At 32.2% G+C, this 20,920-nt stretch overlaps 1 protein-coding gene across 1 annotated transcript in view; it reads right to left on the reverse strand.

Moving 5' to 3' along the window:
* LOC145695127 (uncharacterized) overlaps positions 1-20,124 on the reverse strand; it is a 67,760-nt gene extending 47,636 nt beyond the window's left edge. The window contains exon 1 of the mRNA XM_081772051.1: positions 19,514-20,124. Within this exon, the coding sequence (XP_081628177.1) occupies positions 19,514-19,554 (41 nt within the window). The 5' untranslated portion in view covers positions 19,555-20,124. The remainder of the gene's footprint in view (positions 1-19,513) is intronic.
* Between the last annotated feature and the right edge of the window lie 796 nt (positions 20,125-20,920).

The raw sequence follows: 20,920 nt of genomic DNA on the forward strand, positions 1-20,920 counted from the left end.
ATTAGACACTAATTTGTTCGGTTGATACATACTTTAAATTTTTTTTATAGATAATAGTGATGAATTGTTTTTTGCTTTTAGTCTAAGTGCTTTATTATTATTATTATTTTCTGCTTTTTTACCGCTTTTATTATTTTTCTTTTTTCGGGGTTGGTTAATATTGATTTTTTTATATAAAAATGTTTTTATTGACTGCTTTTCAGTGAGTCCTTGAAGTCGGTTATTTTTTCTTTTAAGTGTATTTAATTTTTCTACTTTTTCATTAAGACAGTAGTTTAGTTAGTTACCTAAACTAAATGTAGAATATTAAGTTCTTATTAAATGGGTCGGCCTGCGGAACATGCGAGCAAACAAACTAAGCATTGCATTCAATGGCCAATCCCGTAGTGATGAATTCATGGATCTTACTAATGAATGTGTTGGTTGTGATGAACACTATGAAAACGAAAAGAGCAATAACAATTTCATTCAATATGTTTTCTGTAAACGATGGCTTAATGAAACCTATGCAGTACATTCATTGATGTTTGTTTGCCTTGTGGGAAAGTGGTAATAAGGAAAAGTTAAACCATTGCTTTGCTGATAGAAGTATTTGTCTTTAAAACTCATTTGTACATGATTTACTATTGATCACATAGTTCTAAGCTTCCTAGCTAGACTTATTTAATAATGCGATATATTCTTTATAAAACAAACTGTGTAATTGCTCTTATTTTTGTAGAAGCAGTATATTATTGTTCCTTGCTTACAAAGTAAATATGCATCTTTCTAACTTCAAAAATATGATGGTCAACTAACCCGGTATCGTATCACTATCTCTCCCGGGCACCTAGGAAAGTATGGCCAATGTGATATTTTTCAAAATTTGATAGTTTCTCCATATGGTCGATTTTTTCCATCAAAAATGCATTTTATTGTGAAAAGTATACCTTCTAGAACCTAGTTAATCTTTTTACCACAAAATTCTTTTTAAAAAACTTTATGTTTAAAGGCTTTGAAAAAATAACTATGGACATCTCTCCCGGAATTATTCTATATCTATTTAACATGTGTGTTACTAACCTAAAACATTACAGAAGCGTAACAATAGCAAAAAAGGAGATTTTTAGTAAATAAAGTACGTATCAACTGGAGAAAATTGATAATGAAAATACGCCAAAGCTAGTAATAATGTCTTAATTAAAACACGTAGGATTTTTCTTTTTCAAATCACAACCTTTACATCGATATACAGATTTTCCTTAACACACACAAAGAGAGACAAAATAAATCAACATAAATCAATAAGTTATTACTTAAATCATTTAAAAGAAAATATTTAAATAACTTTTGAGCCGAAAAGAAAATAATAGTGTGGTTGCTGCTATTTTATATGTAAAATTTCTATACGTAAAATATCTCTTTCATAATTCTTGTTAGCTATTAGTGTAGCTTCATCTTTCAATCTCCACAGAAGGAAAACAAAAAGTATTTACAATTACATTGTATCATTAATCTTTGAATAAACTCAGAGATGGTGTATGAGCAGAGAGTGTTTTCGTAAACTTGCTTTGTTCAGTTCATAACAGTACACTTTGCTTCTTCAAGTAACGTTAAGTAAAACAATGAGTTGTCGTAAATTGATTTTAAGTGACGACGTCTGTTTGTTTATTTCAATTCTAAGCTAGCAATAAATGGGTTGTTGAATATAAGTGGCACATACAAATACTGTGGTCGATGTATTCCTGCTACATGTGAACCCTCTACCTATGAACCCAATATACGATTACTAAGTGGACACCTGAAAAAAGGCCAATTAACCCTTTACAATGATCGATAACCATTACGAGTATGTGCCCCCCTTGCGTCTATAACTCCTCTTCCTTTTTCCTTCCATTTCAAGCTGTCGTTCCTGCAATGTGTAATCGTAATCTTTAATTTAGACACGGTCGTAAATTGTTGTATGTAACAAACAGCAACAGAAGTCATAAAATACATGAAATAAAAAAAAAGCAAAATGGGGTTTCGATCTACTGTTTATTTTTGTCGAACAAATTCCTTCTTTCGACGATAGATGCTTTATTTTCTAAAATACGTACTAAATGTATAATCTTGGTATTAAGTAAGTAATGCTCTTAAAACTTTAAATTAAATTTATAGCTTGTACCTAGGTAGTTACAGTGACTTTAAATGTCTTTTATTAAATCACCAAAGTGATTATTAAATCTTAAATTTAATTGATTAAAACATAAGAATATTTTGTTTTCTTGTTGAAATTAGTTGTTATATCTCAAAGCGAATGGTTCGTTTAATTTCTCTATATCATGATTCTATTAACTTTTGAAACCCTTCAAGTAAATCATAATTCATTTACAGTTTTATTAATTTCATTTTCCAAACTATCAGTATCCTTTCATATGTCCAAGTAATATCCTCAAACCGTTCTTTTTTCCTTAAACATGGAAAATATTGGACTCAAAACCATTTTATTAAATCCTTCAACTATGTTACTGATTAGAAATAATTGTCAAATCAATCAATTGTATTCTTGATGATTAAAACAACTCCTAATTTGAAACAATTGCAAGAGCAATTTGGATAATAATATTTATCAAGTATAATGTATCTTTCTAAAGAAAAAAATCTTTAAATTAAACTTTAAAAATACAAATTTCGATATTACAAATCGAAAGCAAGTCTTCAAATAATTATAATAATAATTTTCGAGTCATCGTCATTACTACTAGTTCCGTGTTTATGTTCCATAAATATTATGCAATTAGGAGATTTCATTTCCGTGCTCTACAATACTTGAAAGTTGTATAGCCTATATATTAATTAGAAAATATGAAAAGATAGTTTGAAAATTGAACTATCGAGACTTGGAGACGCCTCAGAAAAGGAAAACAAATCCAACAAATCTTTTTGAATGTACTGGAAAACTCATCTCTCTAACCTAATATTGTAATTCAAGAATTTTTAGTTCTGTAATGTTGTTCATTGAGATTATTTTATTTACATAATGTTATTTAAAACAATTTATCATTGATGATTGACTTGAATAAACTCTAATATATTTCTTAAAATGTCACACAAGATGATCCGTTTCAATGGTTAAACAAGTAAGTTTCCTTTCACACTTGTGAAACTAGGGTAGACTTCCAAACTCTGCGAATTTAACATTGGAATGTCTATAACTTAACCACTTCCAGACTAAGAAAAGTGGTATAGGAGAAGACTGAATCTTTCCTTGAAACACTAAATCGATTCCAAAATCGCTTGTCGTTATCTATTACCGTTTTTATTCAACGACTATCAACGTTGAAACCGGAAATGGTTGATTTCTACCAATTCCGGTTTCAACCAGGATTAACGGAGAAGATGAAACATATTCTTGAGATGAAGAATCGATTGCTGAAAACCACTTCTCGATATATCTGACTGTTTTTGCACTATATAAATTAGTATTTGAAATAGGAAGTACAGTGAAACCTCTACTAACGGACACCTCTATAAAGCGGACACCTCCCGTAACGGACATATTTTGTAATCTCCAAACGTCGTAATAGGAAAAAACATATTGGCAAACCTCTCTAAAGCGGACACTCTCTAGTACGGACACGGACAGTCTTTCTTGTCTTTTATAGGTATTATTTACCTCCTATTACGGACACTTATTCTAAAAACAAGTTGAAAAGTACAGTAAAAATACACTTTTGGTAATTCATACTATGTCACCAAGGAAGAACATGAGGGTGTGACAACATTTTGCCTCCTCAACTGTCTGTTCAGCAATCCTGAGGAAGGGTCTCTGTTTCACAACACCCTTATATCCTTTGCTTGCATTTCACTCCCACCCAACCTGTTTCAGATACAAAAGTGATTAACAGTTGCCATCTGTTTGGGATGACATCATTCTACTGTCCCGCTGGAATCTCTAACCAAGCAGAAGACAAGTTTTGTATTTTTGACCACGGGTACGCATATTGTCTTTAAAAAAAGTACGGTAATTACTGGACTGCAATTAACTCACAAATTAAAGCAAACCGAAAACGTAGTAAGTAGCTATAAGTGTAAAGTGCAGAGAACTATAACATCTTATTCCCATGTTCTGCTTCGAACATAGGGAATTGGATGACGCAAGATAATGCAGGTACAGTATCATTTTGGTAATTTTCATAAATGCGTGATGCAATGCAAAATCATTTTTTCTTATTGCATGTTACCTTGTTTATTAATTTACGTAAGAAAATATTGAAACCTCTGTAAGGCGGACACCTCTCTATAGCGAACAATTTTTGATTCCCCACGGCTGTCCGCTTTACAGAGGTTTCACTGTATTAGTAAATTTCAACCACTTCGGTTCCAGTTTTAATCAGAATATTACAAGTGGTTATGGTACTATTTTTTGAAACACTGAATCAATTCCAGAAAATTTATTTTCTTAATGTTTTTGTTCTCTGGTGATTAATGTTAAAACCGGAAACGGTTGATTTGTACCATATCCAGCTTGAATATAGGGTTAACGGAGGAGAGGAAACCTATTCTTGGGACGCTAAATCGATTGCAAAAAAACACTTCTCGATATCTCTTATCGTTTTTGTTCTATGAAAATCTTGTTGAAACCAGAAGTACTAGTTTCAAGATGTGCTCCACCTCCGATTGTAGCATAGCGCTACGGGTAATTAAAGTATGTTTTGTTGAGACACTGAATCGATTCTTAAAAAAAAAAAAAAAAAAAAACAACAACAACAACAACAACAACAACTTGTTACTAGAGCAATATTACTTTTTTGTGATGATCAACGTTAAAACTGCAAATGATTAATTTGTATCACTCCTGTTTATAACACAGGGTTAACGGAGAAAATAGAACTTATTTTTGAGTCGTTGAATCGATTGCAATAAATCGCTTCTCAATATCTCTTACAGTTTTTGCTCTGATACCTGTCGACAGACAGATTAACATAGCCGTTCTATAAAACTTCCGATAATTATGCGCAGCACACTTTGGAAGACTTGAATAATGATGAACACACATATATATTAGTAGGGCTACCTATAAATTATGTAAATGAATATTGAATATTTTATCTGTCTTTAATTATCTGTTATCAATACTTCTATCTGTTAATGTGTTATCTGTTCATCCTGAAGTCTTAGGAAATAAATATATGAGAGGAAGATCTATATCATACAGTGGCGTACACCGAATTTCATCAAGATAGTTCAAGAACCCAAATTTATACTCTGATGTTTTAATAATAATAATAATAATAATAATAATAATAATAATAATAATAATAATAATAATAATAATAATAATAATAATAATAATAATAATAATAATGCATTAATAATCTCAACGCTTTCGAAAGTGGAGCACATCTTTCTTTCAAAATTGTTTCCAAAGTGTTTTTTAAATGGTATTTGAAGGGAACAATACATTTTTTAAAAATCTTCAACAAATGGTAAAAATATTGACAACATAATTTTAGTTAACTAAATTAACTACTTTTATAGTGTCACTATTGAGAAGTTAATTTTATTTATTTATATTTAGAAATATTTCAGCTCTAGCATTGAAGCAATTTTAATTGGCACATTTTAGTAATTTGAAAATCACAATAGCTTCAAAAAGAAAATTAAAAATTAGGAATTATATGGAGGGGAAGAAAATTTACGTCAACGAAGGGGGAGGGAAATCATAGATAGAGGAATATTCAATTATGCAAGGATATGCAATTAGCGTACTATAACAAGGGAAGCAATAATAATTAAAATTAATAGTAATACAATATAATTTTACAATAAAGTTTATGTAGGGTTAGTAAGGTTTCGTCTCTCTATTCGTGAAGATTATAGGAAACGAAGAACAAAAAAGAAACATATTTTAAGTAAAGAAACGATAACTAAACAAATCGTAATAATAGATAATGACAGAAAAGAATCGGCGAAACAATGAGGTTGTTACCGTCGACTCTGGTGGAAGCAAGTTTTAAAGCTACTCCGTATGATGTCATTATTCTCGGTAGCAAATGTAAATGGTCGAGAGTGTAACAGCTATTATTTTATTCCACCAGAGACACTGTTGTATATCCTAGCAAAAATGGATAGTTATGAACGTAGGGCTAATACAGTATAATAAGTACACTTCTTGAAATGGCGTGATTTATAGCTTTGCATTTGTTGAAGAATTGGATTCTTTAGAGATTCGGAGGCCAAGGGGTATTGGTGTTATAATAAACAACATCGATAATAATGGAAGTGTTAATATGTAATGAACTTTAATATAACTTAAATTAGGTTAGTTAGCCAGCAACAACAAACATGATTGGTATAAAATCATATGTACTGAGGGGGTAATATGTGTTAGTAATTTGCTGAAAAAGCCAGAGTACTAACGAAAAGATAGTCGAAAACAATTACATATTAAAATAAATGCGACATACTTTTCAATACTGTAATTTAATTCAGTTTATCGCTCCTTTTCAATGCTAACGGTATTTGAGACATGGATTTACACCTTAACCCCTTACCGCATGCCGTGCCATATATGGCACATACCCTTTTTTCACTTTAGCTTTTTTATGATTTATCAAAGGCACCAAATGACTGTTTTGTCTGCTCTGTGAGATATTGACGTGTATGAATAAGAGATTTTGGTGTCATCTGGCATGTTCTTTGTGAGTTGTGTGTCATATATGGCACTTACTTATTTCTCGTCGGAATTAAGCGAAAAATCTAAAATTCAAGTTTTAATTCATTTTTCAAGTTCCAATATGAGGATTTCCAATACTGATTGTTTTTCGCTGAAAGAAAAAAATCATGCGGAAAGGAGTTAAACGTAGAACTGGAACCACATTAGTTTCTACCAGAAATCGAAAACGATCTCCCTAACTAATGACTGAAAAGCCTCAAAATGAAAAGAGTGGTAATAATCAATAAAGAGCAACGCGAAAATAAGGGTTCTCAACAATCAATACAACAAAATAATTAAATCTAGATAAATAAATTCATCTTCACGCGTAGCCATTGTATTTAGAACAACGATGGCAACATAGAAAAAGATATCATTAGACCAATAAGGAGTAGAAGACCAGACAACTCACTTACTGAATGAATTATCTCTCAAATTGTCACAAACTATCTGGTTAACGAAGATTCTAAGTAAGACTATACAGTATATACAGTAATAGAAAATGGAAATGCTACTGGTGCGATATGAGACGAGACGAGAAATAGAGCTTTCTTTTCTCGTTTTATAAATTTTGAAGATCTCGTCTCGTCTCGATTCTCGAAACCATTTCCTCGTCTCATCTCGATTTTTTTTCTCATTTCGTTTTATAAATTTATATACAAAATTTATGCTTTAATTTTTTTCTCAATTTCATTTGGAAGTTTTCAGAATCATTCCGCATCACGAGAGGTCCATGAAGAGAGTGACATAACAACATTGAAGGCTGATTTACTATTAGAGTAAATTGTGGAATGATTTTGCGTATCTTTAAACGTTGATAAATGCTTTTCATACTGTTCGTACGATTTCTTTATCAATTTATACTTTTGATACTGTGAATCATTTAATGTTGAAATGACTTGGGGGAACTATTGTTCCTCGTAAAAGTCGTTAAAGTTCTCGTCTCATCTCAAAACAAGACGAGACTTGTCATGTTTCTCGACTCGTCTCGAATTTATAAATGTGCTTCTCGGCACGTGGGCAACACTAACCGGTAGCGTCTGGTTAGGAAGTAGCATCCTTGAGTTTGCTTCCCTGAAAGTCCTTCCAAATTCATAAAAGTGCCTTCTAATTTCCTTTACTGCGTAAAACACATATATATATTTGCCAAGGTAATAGGTTGGTTACCCAGCCATAACAATAATGATCGCGTTGTAATAATCTATATTTTGTGGTTAGCACTCTATGCGTGTCATGAAGTTAGTGTCAGTTATCTTCGGAAACCATGAATACTGTCCCGCTATATTTATACAATTTCGATATCAATGTTTATATAATTTACTTATTAATTTTAACATCAGGTGAGGTATAGGTATAAGTTATTTTTTCTTTGTTTTTTTTAATCTATCGGATAACAGGTTACAGTAATTTAGAGTTGTTGTACATGACTAAACATATACCATTTCTTATAGGATATTTATTTCCGCTCAACTCATAAAAACGTCTCTCCCATAGCTAGAACATAATAGCAGCTTAACTGTTGAGCCTCTCAACGAAACCAATTAGAACTACACGGAGAGATCATGCTGCGGCATTCATTCACTTGTAAAACCCTATTCTTTGAAACTCTTAGATCGATGGTACTTGTGAAAAATTGACATCAACATTGTTACAAGTGGCCATTTCGGAAAGGCACCAATTGTAGCTGGCTATATTGAATTTTTTTAAAAAATGAAAAGATCGAACGTGACTTAACAATAGTGGCTTCAGATTCGAACCTCGAGTGGTCTACAAGTGAAGTCAGTGAAAAGTCACGTGGAAAACATTTTCTTTCTCTTTTTTTCGTTATTCTTCAAGTTATAAAGAGAAGAATCCATTTCACACGTCTTTGTGTGCGTATTCGCTCTCTCAACTAACATAATTTTTTCACAAGAAAAGGGCAAGAAGTAAGTCGAAGAAAAGCAACAATTTATCCATTCTGATGTATACTGCAAAGCAATGAAACGTTTATACTTCAGAATACTATAAGTTCCACGTTTCAAGAACAGTTACTGCAACGAAATAAGATTATGTTCAACACATCTTTGGATGATATTGATTGATCACACTGTTGAATATACTTCATCACTGCCAACATTTTTTTTTTATAGTAAACAGATCTTAATGAGAAAAATAGAAAAAATTACCATACCTTTGTTTATGTTATGCTTGAAAAAAATTATATGAGTAATTGACTGAACTGCATACATGTCGACATCTAATTAATCGTAAATGACGTCAATTGAAGAAGAAAAAACAGAGATATATATGACTTATCGAATTTCCTGTAATTGACTTGGCTCCATACTAACGACAAATAAAATAATACGAGTTGACGAAGATTATAATATGGCTACATAAGAGTACGCTATACAAATATAATGTTTCCTTGTAAAAACTAAGTGGACTGTTTGTAAACAAAAACTAAAGTAATTCCCTATAGTACAGGACTTAAGCCGACAAATTACAATTTGAAACTCGGGGGATCACTGTTGTTATTCGTTTTCTACTTCTTTCCTTCAAGTAGTTTCCTAATGGACCTCATGATCTAATTACCTAAATCGTCTGGTTTTTCTCAGACGAACACACATCAAGTATAGTAACCAGGACCAATACTGCTTCGGTAATCTCACAGGAATCAGTAGCGAGTGCGGTTAGGATGTTAACACACCATTTAAAAGAGCCTTCCTTCTGGGAGACTCGGATTCGTTTCCCGGTGGGAGCTCATGTGACAGATCCTACATAAGCTGTAGGTCTATGTCTCATATAGCCTCGATACTTAAAAGGGATGCTAAACTTCAATAAACAAACGAACGTAACAGTTTAAAAAAGATTGTACTTTGGCCATGGATTAGAATAATAATAAACTTATCTAAAGTACTTTTGAATTGTGTCTTATATCCTTTCACATATTCTTTATTTTTCATGATTTAATGAGTTTTGTAATATCCATCCTTCCTCCAAAATCAATAGTTTATTACAGAGTATTTTTTCTTTTAAAAAAAGAAGAAAGAAAAAAGAAAAGAAAGAAAAAGAAAGAAAAATGCGAATCTCTGAAAAACAACTTTAATAATTTATTCCACAATTCATAAATAGTTCGTTTTCTTTTTTTTTAATTTCATAAATCAATGTTTCATTAACAATCCTAAAATAAATATGATACGTCATTTTTCTGGGAAAAATTTAGAAGGGGTAGTTAAGTCGAGGTAAATTCTATTCAAACAATTTTCTCAAAAACAGCTCAGAACTTTTTTCTCCCTATTTCATAAATAAATACTAGTTCACTAATAACTACAGCATGATATAACCTAATTTAGAAATGGAAATGAGAAAAGGTAGTATGTATGATAGCCCTTGTCTTTTATTTTTTTATTTCTTTGAATATAGTAAAATATTTCCTAAAATTAGTAGATATAGCATTACACTAGAATAGATATACTTCGTGCTTTCACCATTCCTTTCTTCCTAATTCATTTGCCCTTCTCAGACATAAGTATTTAAATTTATTCATCCCTTTACCTTGTTATTATTGATTATTAAATTTCCGTTATTATTGATTTTTAAATATAAGTATCTTTCCTGTCTTCAGTCAAGAAGTTATTTATATTTTGCATTGTTCATTCATAGCACTGAAGATACAGGAAATATATACTAAAAATAAAGTTTAACAAGTGAGCCAAACTACGTAGGAATTGAATCGTAGTAATCCGTATCGAAAGCAAGAACTCCATATTTAGCCACGAAAGAGTCCAACTTATCCACATTTTCTTTCACTGACCCTATATCACGTAATACGCAGAAATATATATATCAAAAATATGTCGAGCAAAAAAATGAGCAATTGGTTAAGTAAGACATTGGACAAATCTTACTTAAAACAATCAGGAACAAAATATCACTGTGAAATAACATTTACGTTACATGTTCATCTTATACGGCATAAGAGATCCCAGTTCAATTCTTACGGTTAGCAACTTATCTTAAGATTTCCATATCTTTCCCATTAAATTCTCATATGATTTCCTGATTAGAACTAAGGATGCTTAATATTTCATGAATAAAATTAATATAAAGACAGTAAACCCACGATTTACATAATACGCGTCATTTCATAGTTATGTAATAAACCTAGATAAAATTCAATATAAACCAATTCAATGAATCAGTTGAAAAACGTACACATTCCAGAAAATAGGCGAGCTAAACTGGGTTGGTTATAATTATTTTATATGTACCTACACCGCATGAGAGGAACAAGGAACGCATTCATTAATTTTTGGTCCTCTTTACTGAAGTCTACAGGAACATATGAGTGAAAAATCGAACATATTTCTGGAATGTGTTCATATTTCCAGCATATGTTTGAAAGTTGAGGTTTTTGGAATGTGTTCCTTTTTCAACTCACCCATTCAATTCTAGTTGTAAAATGTTACCTTAGTAATTTCCTATACCTTTAATTATATCTTTTTAACATTTTAACCGTTTATATCCTAATAGATACTGCCATATGGCATTTTATTGTATAAAATTTTTGCAATAATAGTGTGTGAACAATAAACATGTATACACATAATAATAATAATAATAATAATAATAATAATAATAATAATAATAATAATAATAATAATAATAATAATAATAATAATAATAATAATATAGCAGTATCGAAATAGATAGAGGAATTGTTTTTCAGTTTTACGTTTTACGATTACCCTGTAGGACAGAGAAGATTAATGACAGTGAGCAACTATGAAAGACAGACGGTGGTTCAGTGGTAGAGCGTTTACTTCTGGTGTGTGAGATTTCTGGATTGATCCCCGGCCAAATAAGTTTGTGGTGTAATGGACAACATCATGTCCGTGGATTTTTTCTCGTGGTACCCCCGTTTCCTCCCACCTTCTCATTCTATCAATTCTCCCATCATCATTCCTTGACTTAATCATTGTCTCCCTTAGCCTAAAGGGCTTAATCATGAGACGTTAAACTAAAATATTTAATTTCATTTCAAATTATGAAATAGTTAGTGGAATGAGAATGCGGGAAGAATCGGGAGAACCCTACAAAACGTACGGACTCTCCAATAAACTTTAAGCCTGGGATCAACCCAGTGATTAATGCATAAGAGGTGAGCGCTGTACCGCCAGGTCATCGTGCCTCCTGTGAGAATTTTATAAAGATCCAGTTACGAATACATAATTTTAGAAGAGATTTATCACTCTTTAAGATTATATGATATTATAGAAGATTTAAGCATATCAATTAGATTTTTTCTAAAATAACATTTGATATTACAATCTAATCCTTGAAAAATCATCTTTAGATTGCGTTTAAATAAATCAAAAACATTTATCTCAAAACATTGACATTTACATTATATTCTATACGAATTAACCCGATTAAGAAATTTTCTCTCAGAGCATACATTAACTCTCTCTCTTTTATTGTTGCTTTACCTTCTCAATCTTTCATTTAAAAAAAAACTGGAAAGCTAAAACACTTTGAGATACTTGTTTCCTTAAGTATCAGCAAGATAAATCATAGGGCTACGTTATATACTTATCAAACTGCATATCTTGAGAGTAAGCACACCTCGCCCCAATTGACATGATAATTGTCTTTTGAATTGTCGATTACTTCCAATAATGGATTACTCAAGGTGTTTTCTGGGATAACACGATCTTTGACAACTGAAGTGACATTATAAATCATTGTGATTGATAATTCACTGATGATTATGCTGAAGTTTAACTCTTAGATGGCATACTTCTGAAATACCAGTGGAAAAAAGTTTGAATATGAAACTCGTTGAGTAGCAGAGTATGAAATTGTGATTTTTTTTTTCTAGAAACGAACCAATTACATTGTTCAATAGTACTATCTAAACGTTTTGTCTACTGTGACAGAGATCAGAATTCTAACTGTAACATTCAGATTGTAAACCAAGTACACACTACACTTACAAAGAGCCATACAAGAAATATATATTATTATTATTATTATTATTATTATTATTATTATTATTATTATTATTATTATTATTATTATTATTATTATTATTATTATTATTATTATATTACCGGTAAGAAGTTTCTCTATCATAATAAGTTGTCCCACCCGAGCCCTTGCTCCTCTGTACACTAAAGGTTGGATTAAAAATCGAACTTAATTAAAAGTTCTAATTGGTTATATCTAACAAATGTATTTATTCATTTATTGAAATAATTAAACTAAAACAATATACATACTTGTAGATTTCAAGCTGCAATTAAATTGTCACAATAGCTTTAACAGTTTAACAACGGTAGCACAGGTAACGACATACATTAGAATGACTATTTATTATTAGGAATTAGCGTGTTGTTTAAACTGGAGCATTTACTGTTTATAAAAATACTTTTTTTTTTTTACATCGAATAAATGCGTATTGGAGTTTCCCTCTATCCATGCCCATTTTATTACCAGTTACAATTTCAAATAATGTATTACAAAATTCCCTATAACAATCCAGTTTCGTTCATGAGAAAACTCGTTAAAATACAGTACTTATCTTCTAGTTTCCTTGCTGCAAACTGATAAACTATAATGCAAATTCAATCTTTTGGAAAACATTTCCATTTTTTTTTTTTTTTTTTTTTTGGTCAATTGTAACGTGATCACACGTGACTTCTATCTTGTATTTCGGTGTCTTAAGCAAACGTATACTTCCGTTAAAAAGATCAAATACAATTTTGATATGGACAGTTTATTCCTTTCTTCAACTAAAAAGACCCCATTATCCACTGTTTAATTTCGTCACTATTGCAACTTTATTTAATTAATTTATTTTTTTAAAATTTAACGTGTTCTCCCTCACCAGTAGCGAGGCTATATGAAATGTGGATCTACAGCTAAGCATGGGGTTCAAACCGCATAAACTTCCATGAGGATCGAGCATGGACCTTCCGCGGCGAAGGCGCATACGCTAACCTACAGATTAACTAAAAAAGTATTTTGTCGTTTCTTCCCTTTGATATCTATTTTTTTTTAATAGGCTGCAAGATGTGAGAAGTGTGTGATGGAATTTATCATAGAATATGCTAATTGTTAAATTCTCTTTCCCAATAATAACAATAATAATAGACCTAATAATAATAATAATTTCTCACAATTTTGAAACATAAATTTGTTACATGTATTTTCTATATGTTAATTAAGTATGTTTAAAAATTATACAGTCGCAAAAAATATTTTCGAAGAGTAACTGAATTTTTTGTATGTATACAGTATATTTTCTAATGAATATTTATATCAGCTTTGTTGTTATATTAGGTTCCTTTTCAGCATCGAGGCTATATGACACATGGACCTATATTTAAGGATAGAGTCCGAACTATTACAATGCATACAATGCTCTCCCACCGGGGATCGAATCCGGCGCCCGAAGCACAAAAGGCGCGCGCGCGTCAGCTACTTTCTTTTTTTTTTTATTCGTCCTAACTAGTACACTTGTCTCCATGGTTTTCTAATTAATCTTACACAGTGTTTTACTTAATCCAATAAGTCAGATACACAAAAACAGAAAATCCGAGAGCCCTTCAAAAGGTCTCGAATCCTCGATGTATTTCGTTTGACGATAGTGAACCTAATGCCACAGACCATCTAACCACATTACATCAGCTACAACTAACCCAATGAGGCAGACTTACATCAGTTTTATATAATATTTCTACTAGCAGTTTTACTAATACCACTTTACTCGGGAGGAATAATGTTTATGGAAAATCTTTGAAAATAAATAAAAAAAACTCGTCATTAACAACGAGCAATGCCTCTATCTGTTCTCAGGCCACCTGACATCCTGTTCTTGGCACAGGAAGAAATAAGACTAATGTAAAACAATTCAAAAACATATGTAAGTTATGCAACCTGGAACTTAGGAAAAACGATTGGGCTGCCTACTTCACAGGGACTATGGTTCACTACATAATTTTTGCAGACATTTTAATTATCTAATCCTTCCTCGAGTCAAATAATGGAAAAAATACATCTTTCTATGCGATTAGATCTGGTGAAGGGCTATTTGTGTACAATATGTAGTGCCTATAAGTGACTCCTTGGTATGCGAAAATCTGATGACAGATCACACATTCTTTTATAAATTACTAAGGAAGGATAGCAAATAATATAGTAGTTTCAAGTAAAACTCTTGTATTGATGGAAGACTGATCTTAAATTTCTTAATTATGGCTTTGCAAAATTTTTTGAAACAGAAAATACTGTTTCTAAGTCGTTCCAGTATAAGTTAACTGTTACGAAGTGCAGAGGAGAATATTATCTTGCTCCCTCTTTTTAATTACTTTTAGTATTTTGTTAAGACAATTATTAATTTTCATTTTATTTAATGGCCAACTATATATTTTATTTCATAAGTGATCAAATCTTATGCATCTTATTGTACTGTATAATCTCGGACGAAAAAAAATAAGTGCTATATGTATAGAATTTGCGTGTAAAGCACAATTTATTAAAAATTATAATTTTAAATCATGTATTCCAAACTTACCTAAAAATAATAATCCAGTTTGATTCATTAAAAAAAAAACTTGATAAAACGCTTTTCTTCTAGTAATTTACTTGCTGCGAACTGATGCACAAGAATTTGAAAATAAATATTTTGCAGCATATTTTTATTTTATTTCTCTAAATTTATTTTTCCATAAAATTTTGACTACCAGTGTGTGAGTATAGACCCTATATTTGAAGAAAAAGAATTAACATTGTGTTTCGGAAATAAAAGCTACGCGAAAATGTAATGAAAACAGTAAAAGTCACGCTAATAAAAATACAAAATTTGATATTTATATATTTATCTTTTTTTCTTTTTTGTATTTTAAAACTTGATGTAAAGATTATCCTATGACGGATGACACAAAAAGATTAATTTTACAGTAAATATGTGAAATGGGACGAAACCCAAATTTGCAGTTCCGCTATAGACTAATGATATACTAATGGTTAGGGCGTGTGATCCTAGTTTCGACTCTCGATGGAGTCACAGAGTTTCAGTGTTGATTTTGCAATGTGAAGCAATTATGGAGTTATCTGAATTAAGAGGAAATCGAAGCATCGTTTCATCTTCCATGTAAATTTAGACTTATTCTAAACTAAATTTAGACTCTGGAACCCATAAAATTCTATGACTGACCAGATAACGTACTTGGAACTGGATGCTCCTTGGTCAGAGTATCGGGTGCCTTGGTCACTCGGAAATTGCACCATCTGGTTAGCAATAGACTTGTATAGACTATAGAGTCATAAAATTTAGTTTAATTTTAGAATTATGTAGTTACATGAAAAATAAGATTACATTTCGAGATCATTCAGGATAATTATAGCCTATTAAAACTGTAAGCGCCATGTGCATATACATTTTATATACACTTGACCCATAATTGGGTGGTATGTGCATATATATGTTATGCACACGTTTGTGTTCTTCAGTGGGTCAGTGCACGCTGCTAGCCCTAGAATAAAATATCGTATTTTGGGAATTGGCACTTAAAGTGACAAATAATAAAGTTCCCGTTTAAAAAGTAAATAATTTTGTAAATTCTACAAAACCATGTGTAGTTAAATAATTTTAAGTAGTCAAAATGAAATGTTATCATTATTATTTGAAGTCACAGAGAAATTTCCATTCCTAGACAGCAAGATTCATTTTTATTCGATTTGATTATTTATTTATTTATTTGAATAAAGAAAAATGTTTAAAGGAAAATATCATATTATTTTTGGAAAAAACTTTCCTTTGTATTTTCTTTATGTCAGTACAAAATTATATGTGATTAATTATAGTAAGATCATTCGTTCATTTATGTTCTGAATATAAAAAGTAGTTTACAACATTTTATTATTCTTCTCTCAGAAAATGTTCTTTAGAATGAATACATTAAATAATTTTTCTCTTTTAATACCAATATTGTATACTGTTTATTTATGAATAATATCCATTATTACAGAAAAAAGTTTGGTTTGTTTGAAAGTATATCAACTCATAAAACAAAGCATATGTAAATATTTGACTACCAGAAAATAAACTAAATGTATAACAATGAATTCTTATTACATTGTAGTTTTTTAAACATATACCTGTGGCTAACGTGTATAGTCGCGGATTTCATCACCGGATTTCATGCTTCTCTCGTATAAAACCCGAGCATGGTTCAAATTCCATTTTAAAAAGTAGGCCCCGTCTCATATATTTTCGATGCTGAATAGCAAAGTTAAATTTCAGTCAATCATTCAAATATGATGTTTCACTAAAGTAATTCATGAAGATTTTTTTATAGAGCTTTATAGAATGGAGGTTAGAGGAAAGTGTAAAGCTGGTGGTCCAAAATCATAATGTTCTCCACGTGATGAGACGAGATTAGAAGTTATGATTTATCGTCTCACCTCGTATGTTTGTGTCGAATTATTGTCTCGTCTCGCTTCTCGAAGAATTCTTTCCTATCTCGTCTCGATTCTCGAAAAAGTTATCTCGTCTTGTTTCGTAAATTGATATGCAAAATGTATGTCCTGATTTTCTTGTTCATTTCATAGAAATTATCTGAATCTTTCCGCACCACGAGAGACACGCGCATGGTGTAATATAACAACATTCCAAATCTATTATTGGAGTATATTCTGTAATAATCTTTAAACGTTGATGAATGATCTTCATTTTGTTCACACAGTCACTTTATAAATTTATAGGTTTTTACTATATAACCCTATGAAACAGTGTTTCGAATCTAAAACTTGGGTAAACTAGTCTTGTCCACGAGAAATTTCTCGTCTTGTCTCGATTTTCACATCGAAAAAGAAAAGAATTATCATGTTTCTCGTCTCGAACTTGAAAAAATATTTCCCGTCATATTTTCGAGACAAGACATTTCTTGTCTGTTGCGCAGCACTACACAATAATAAGAATGGGATGCAACAAATATAGCGTATAACACTTGAGAAACAACAAAATGTCAATAAAATATAGCACACACACTGAAGCTGTTAACATGAAATTCATTAACATAACTCTATTGTGTTCTCTACAGGACTTTTGTTAATATTAATATTTGGAATGGGAGGCAGGAAAACTAGGAAGAAGAAAAAGTAGTTATAATTAGTCGGCTGTATTAAGAAGGCCAAGCAATCTTACGTCAGAATGAGTTCACTGAGGACCATATGGAATCATCTAAATTAGAATAATTAGGTAGCAAATGACCTGAAATCCGATACAATATTGATGATGTGTTTCATTTTATTACATTAATAGGCACATTACATTACATTTTTTATTTGGTAAACTAATCAAAGTAAGATACACATTAGTCATACTCCATTGACTTCACAAGATCAAAATGACACTGGGGCCTAAATTCTCTTAAACTAATTCATTGTACAAAGAAACTGCGAATGAACAAGTTGCTTTATCATAAAAAAGTAGGTCTATGTAAATGCAATATTATTTTCTAATAGCAAAGCTACAAGTAGACCTAAATTGGTAAACATAGAATTCGTCTGAAGCAAATATGTTATTATAACGGATTCTATTAATATGATCTTTCATATTAATGTTCGTTCGTGAATGTCGTGACTTTAAAGCGAGTAGATGTGCAGCTAGAATACTGACAGCCTCATCCGTAGAAGCAATTATCAATAAACATTTCACTGTCTATTCAGTACTGATGCCAATAGTCTTTAAAGAAAGTAGAGGATATATCTTTTCTACTCTTTTGAAAGAGAGCCGTATATTCCGTTTTCGAGAACATCGTAGTTTGCATATTCTTTTCTCATAAAATTAATACTTTTCGAAATCTTTACCGGCAAAATTTTCTTCGAAACCTATCCTTTTTATCCATTTTAGTGTCTACTTTCGAATTGTTAGGAGAGCTATTTGTTAAACTATGCTACACTTCGTCTTGGTAAAAAGTTAACAACTTTACATTCGACAGTTGAGTGTTTGTCTAGAGACTGTCAGCTAAAATATGATTAAACAATTAATGTGGTATAATATTTAAAAAAAAAAAAAAGAGAGAGAGAGAGAGAGAAGTAGAAAAGAAACATGTAACCACATACACGTAGCAGCGGATCTAGTCCGGGGCCGGGGAGTCTAGGACCCCCAGTTTTTTGAGTGACAAAAATAATTTAATTTGTTATTTATATAGTTTTGAAAGTTTATAGTAAACTCATGATATACCTTTCATAGTCTAGATTCCGGCTGCCCTCCCAATTTTTACCTTCCAGATCCGCCATTACATATACGATAATCTGTCTATTAATCTCAAAATCCGTTTAGATTTTTATGTTGCATACGATCCTAACGACACATTACTAAAAGATACAGGATATAAATACATTTTTAAAATATTAATTCAACTTCTCTTTCTTTTTATATAATAAAAAGTCACAAGGATGTCCATGATCTGCTGATGTGATGTATCGAATACAATATCTTTGTTCCTAAAATGTGGTCTCTACAACAATTGACCTCCTCCCGCTTCCGGTAAATTTAAAATATTTTTTTAAAAAAGTAAATAACGAAACTTATTATAAAATGCAACTATAAGAACTTAAATAAATAATTCGAGAGGTAGTATACATTGATTATGTTGACTGTGAGCGATCCAATGTAAAACTTACTTTTTCCCCTCAAATTGTGATCAAATAATTGGGGAGGGGGAGCAAGAAACAAATAAAGAGGCTACAGTAGTATAGAAAGTCTACTCTAATAAGTCTATAAACAGAGTTCGGCTAATGCTACTATAACGAATGTTATGAAAATATCCATTCACTTACCCTGGCAATGCCCTGCTTCTTCGCCCCACGTCACCTCTCATACCAGGTCGACACCACGCGGGCACCAATGGGCACCAAGGAGGTACCAGTGGGCACCAAGCTAGCACGGTATCCACCGCTAGTCGAGCGTTCCGAGTCGTCTCGGCCACCACAGTTTTCTCGCCGGACGCTCGTCCGGCTGATTCGCGATCCTCCGCCAGCCCCGGGCTTCGAACTCACAACCCGAGAAAAAATCTTTTTAAAAAAAAATCAGAATTGCTATTTTCACTGCGTTAAGATACTAACACAAGAGCTTCAATTTCAAGCCTAACAGAGCCACTCATTCGTCACAAGTGAGAACTTTAGGGTAAGTGTTCGAGTGTGAACTATTGAGAGCAGGTCAAGAGATATAGTAGACCCTTTGAAGAAGAACTTGACGTTTGGGTAAGTGCAGCAATCAAGATTTGCACTCGAGTACCGGAAGTCCACTTCAAGACTCTCCTAATCCCTGATAACATATGTGCCACAACTTGAATGCCGCGCGTGCAGTCAGTCTATCAGAGCGGTCAAAGAGGGGAAACAAAAAAAGAAACAACACTTAGAGGGGGTGACAAGGGAGGGGAGGTTGCTCGGGGTCACAAAGAGTCGTGTGTCGAAGAAATAGAACCACAAAAGGGGAAAGCACACACGGGAAGTGGCGGTCCAATCCCAAGATTCCGGTCGCCCCCAAGTGGGAGGGGCTTAAGCCTGGAGAGGGCCATTGAGCTGGCGGAATGGTGCCGAGTGCTGGCTATTGATTGGTTAGAGAGCCGGGTGTTTGAGAAGCTCTTCTCAGCCAAGGAGAGGTTTTCATTGGCTGGAGAGGATGCTCAGCTGCCGCTCTCCAGTCGCACAAGAGCCGCCACAAAAGAACCCGCCACTCGAAGCCCTTTTTCTTCGCCACGGTTTCCATTACATCTGCATGCGTTCATTCCTTTTGGAGGAGAGTCACTCCCCTCTTCCTCCACGGCGGAAATGAAAATCAATGTGCGGATTCCTGACACACTCCGGTCGAAAAGAAAAAGAAAGACATGTAATAATAAAGAAGAGATTTTATCGTCCTTTTAAACTGCGTTTTTTTCTAATTCAACGATGCAAAGCGCGCAGGTTGGTTTTCAGTTCTCCCTTTGTGATATCAAAATCTTAAACCTACTTTATTAGCTTCTATCGAAAGGAAATAAAATCATAGAAAATAGTTCGTCTTCGAGATGAAACAGTAAGCTTTTCTTTACAAGAGACTGTGAAGAGTTGGACTCTTACCACTAAATGATTTGAACCTTAGCACTAGTATCTACACGTGGTTGTATTTAGACAATAACTGCCAATAATGTAGGTAATGCTTTAAAGTCGAGTATCACAGATCACAATCATAGCAGGGATCAGAATGCT

The sequence above is a fragment of the Thermobia domestica genome, chromosome 9 (genome assembly GCF_964235325.1).
Source record: "Thermobia domestica chromosome 9, izTheDome1.hap1.1, whole genome shotgun sequence".
NCBI lineage: Eukaryota > Metazoa > Arthropoda > Insecta > Zygentoma > Lepismatidae > Thermobia > Thermobia domestica.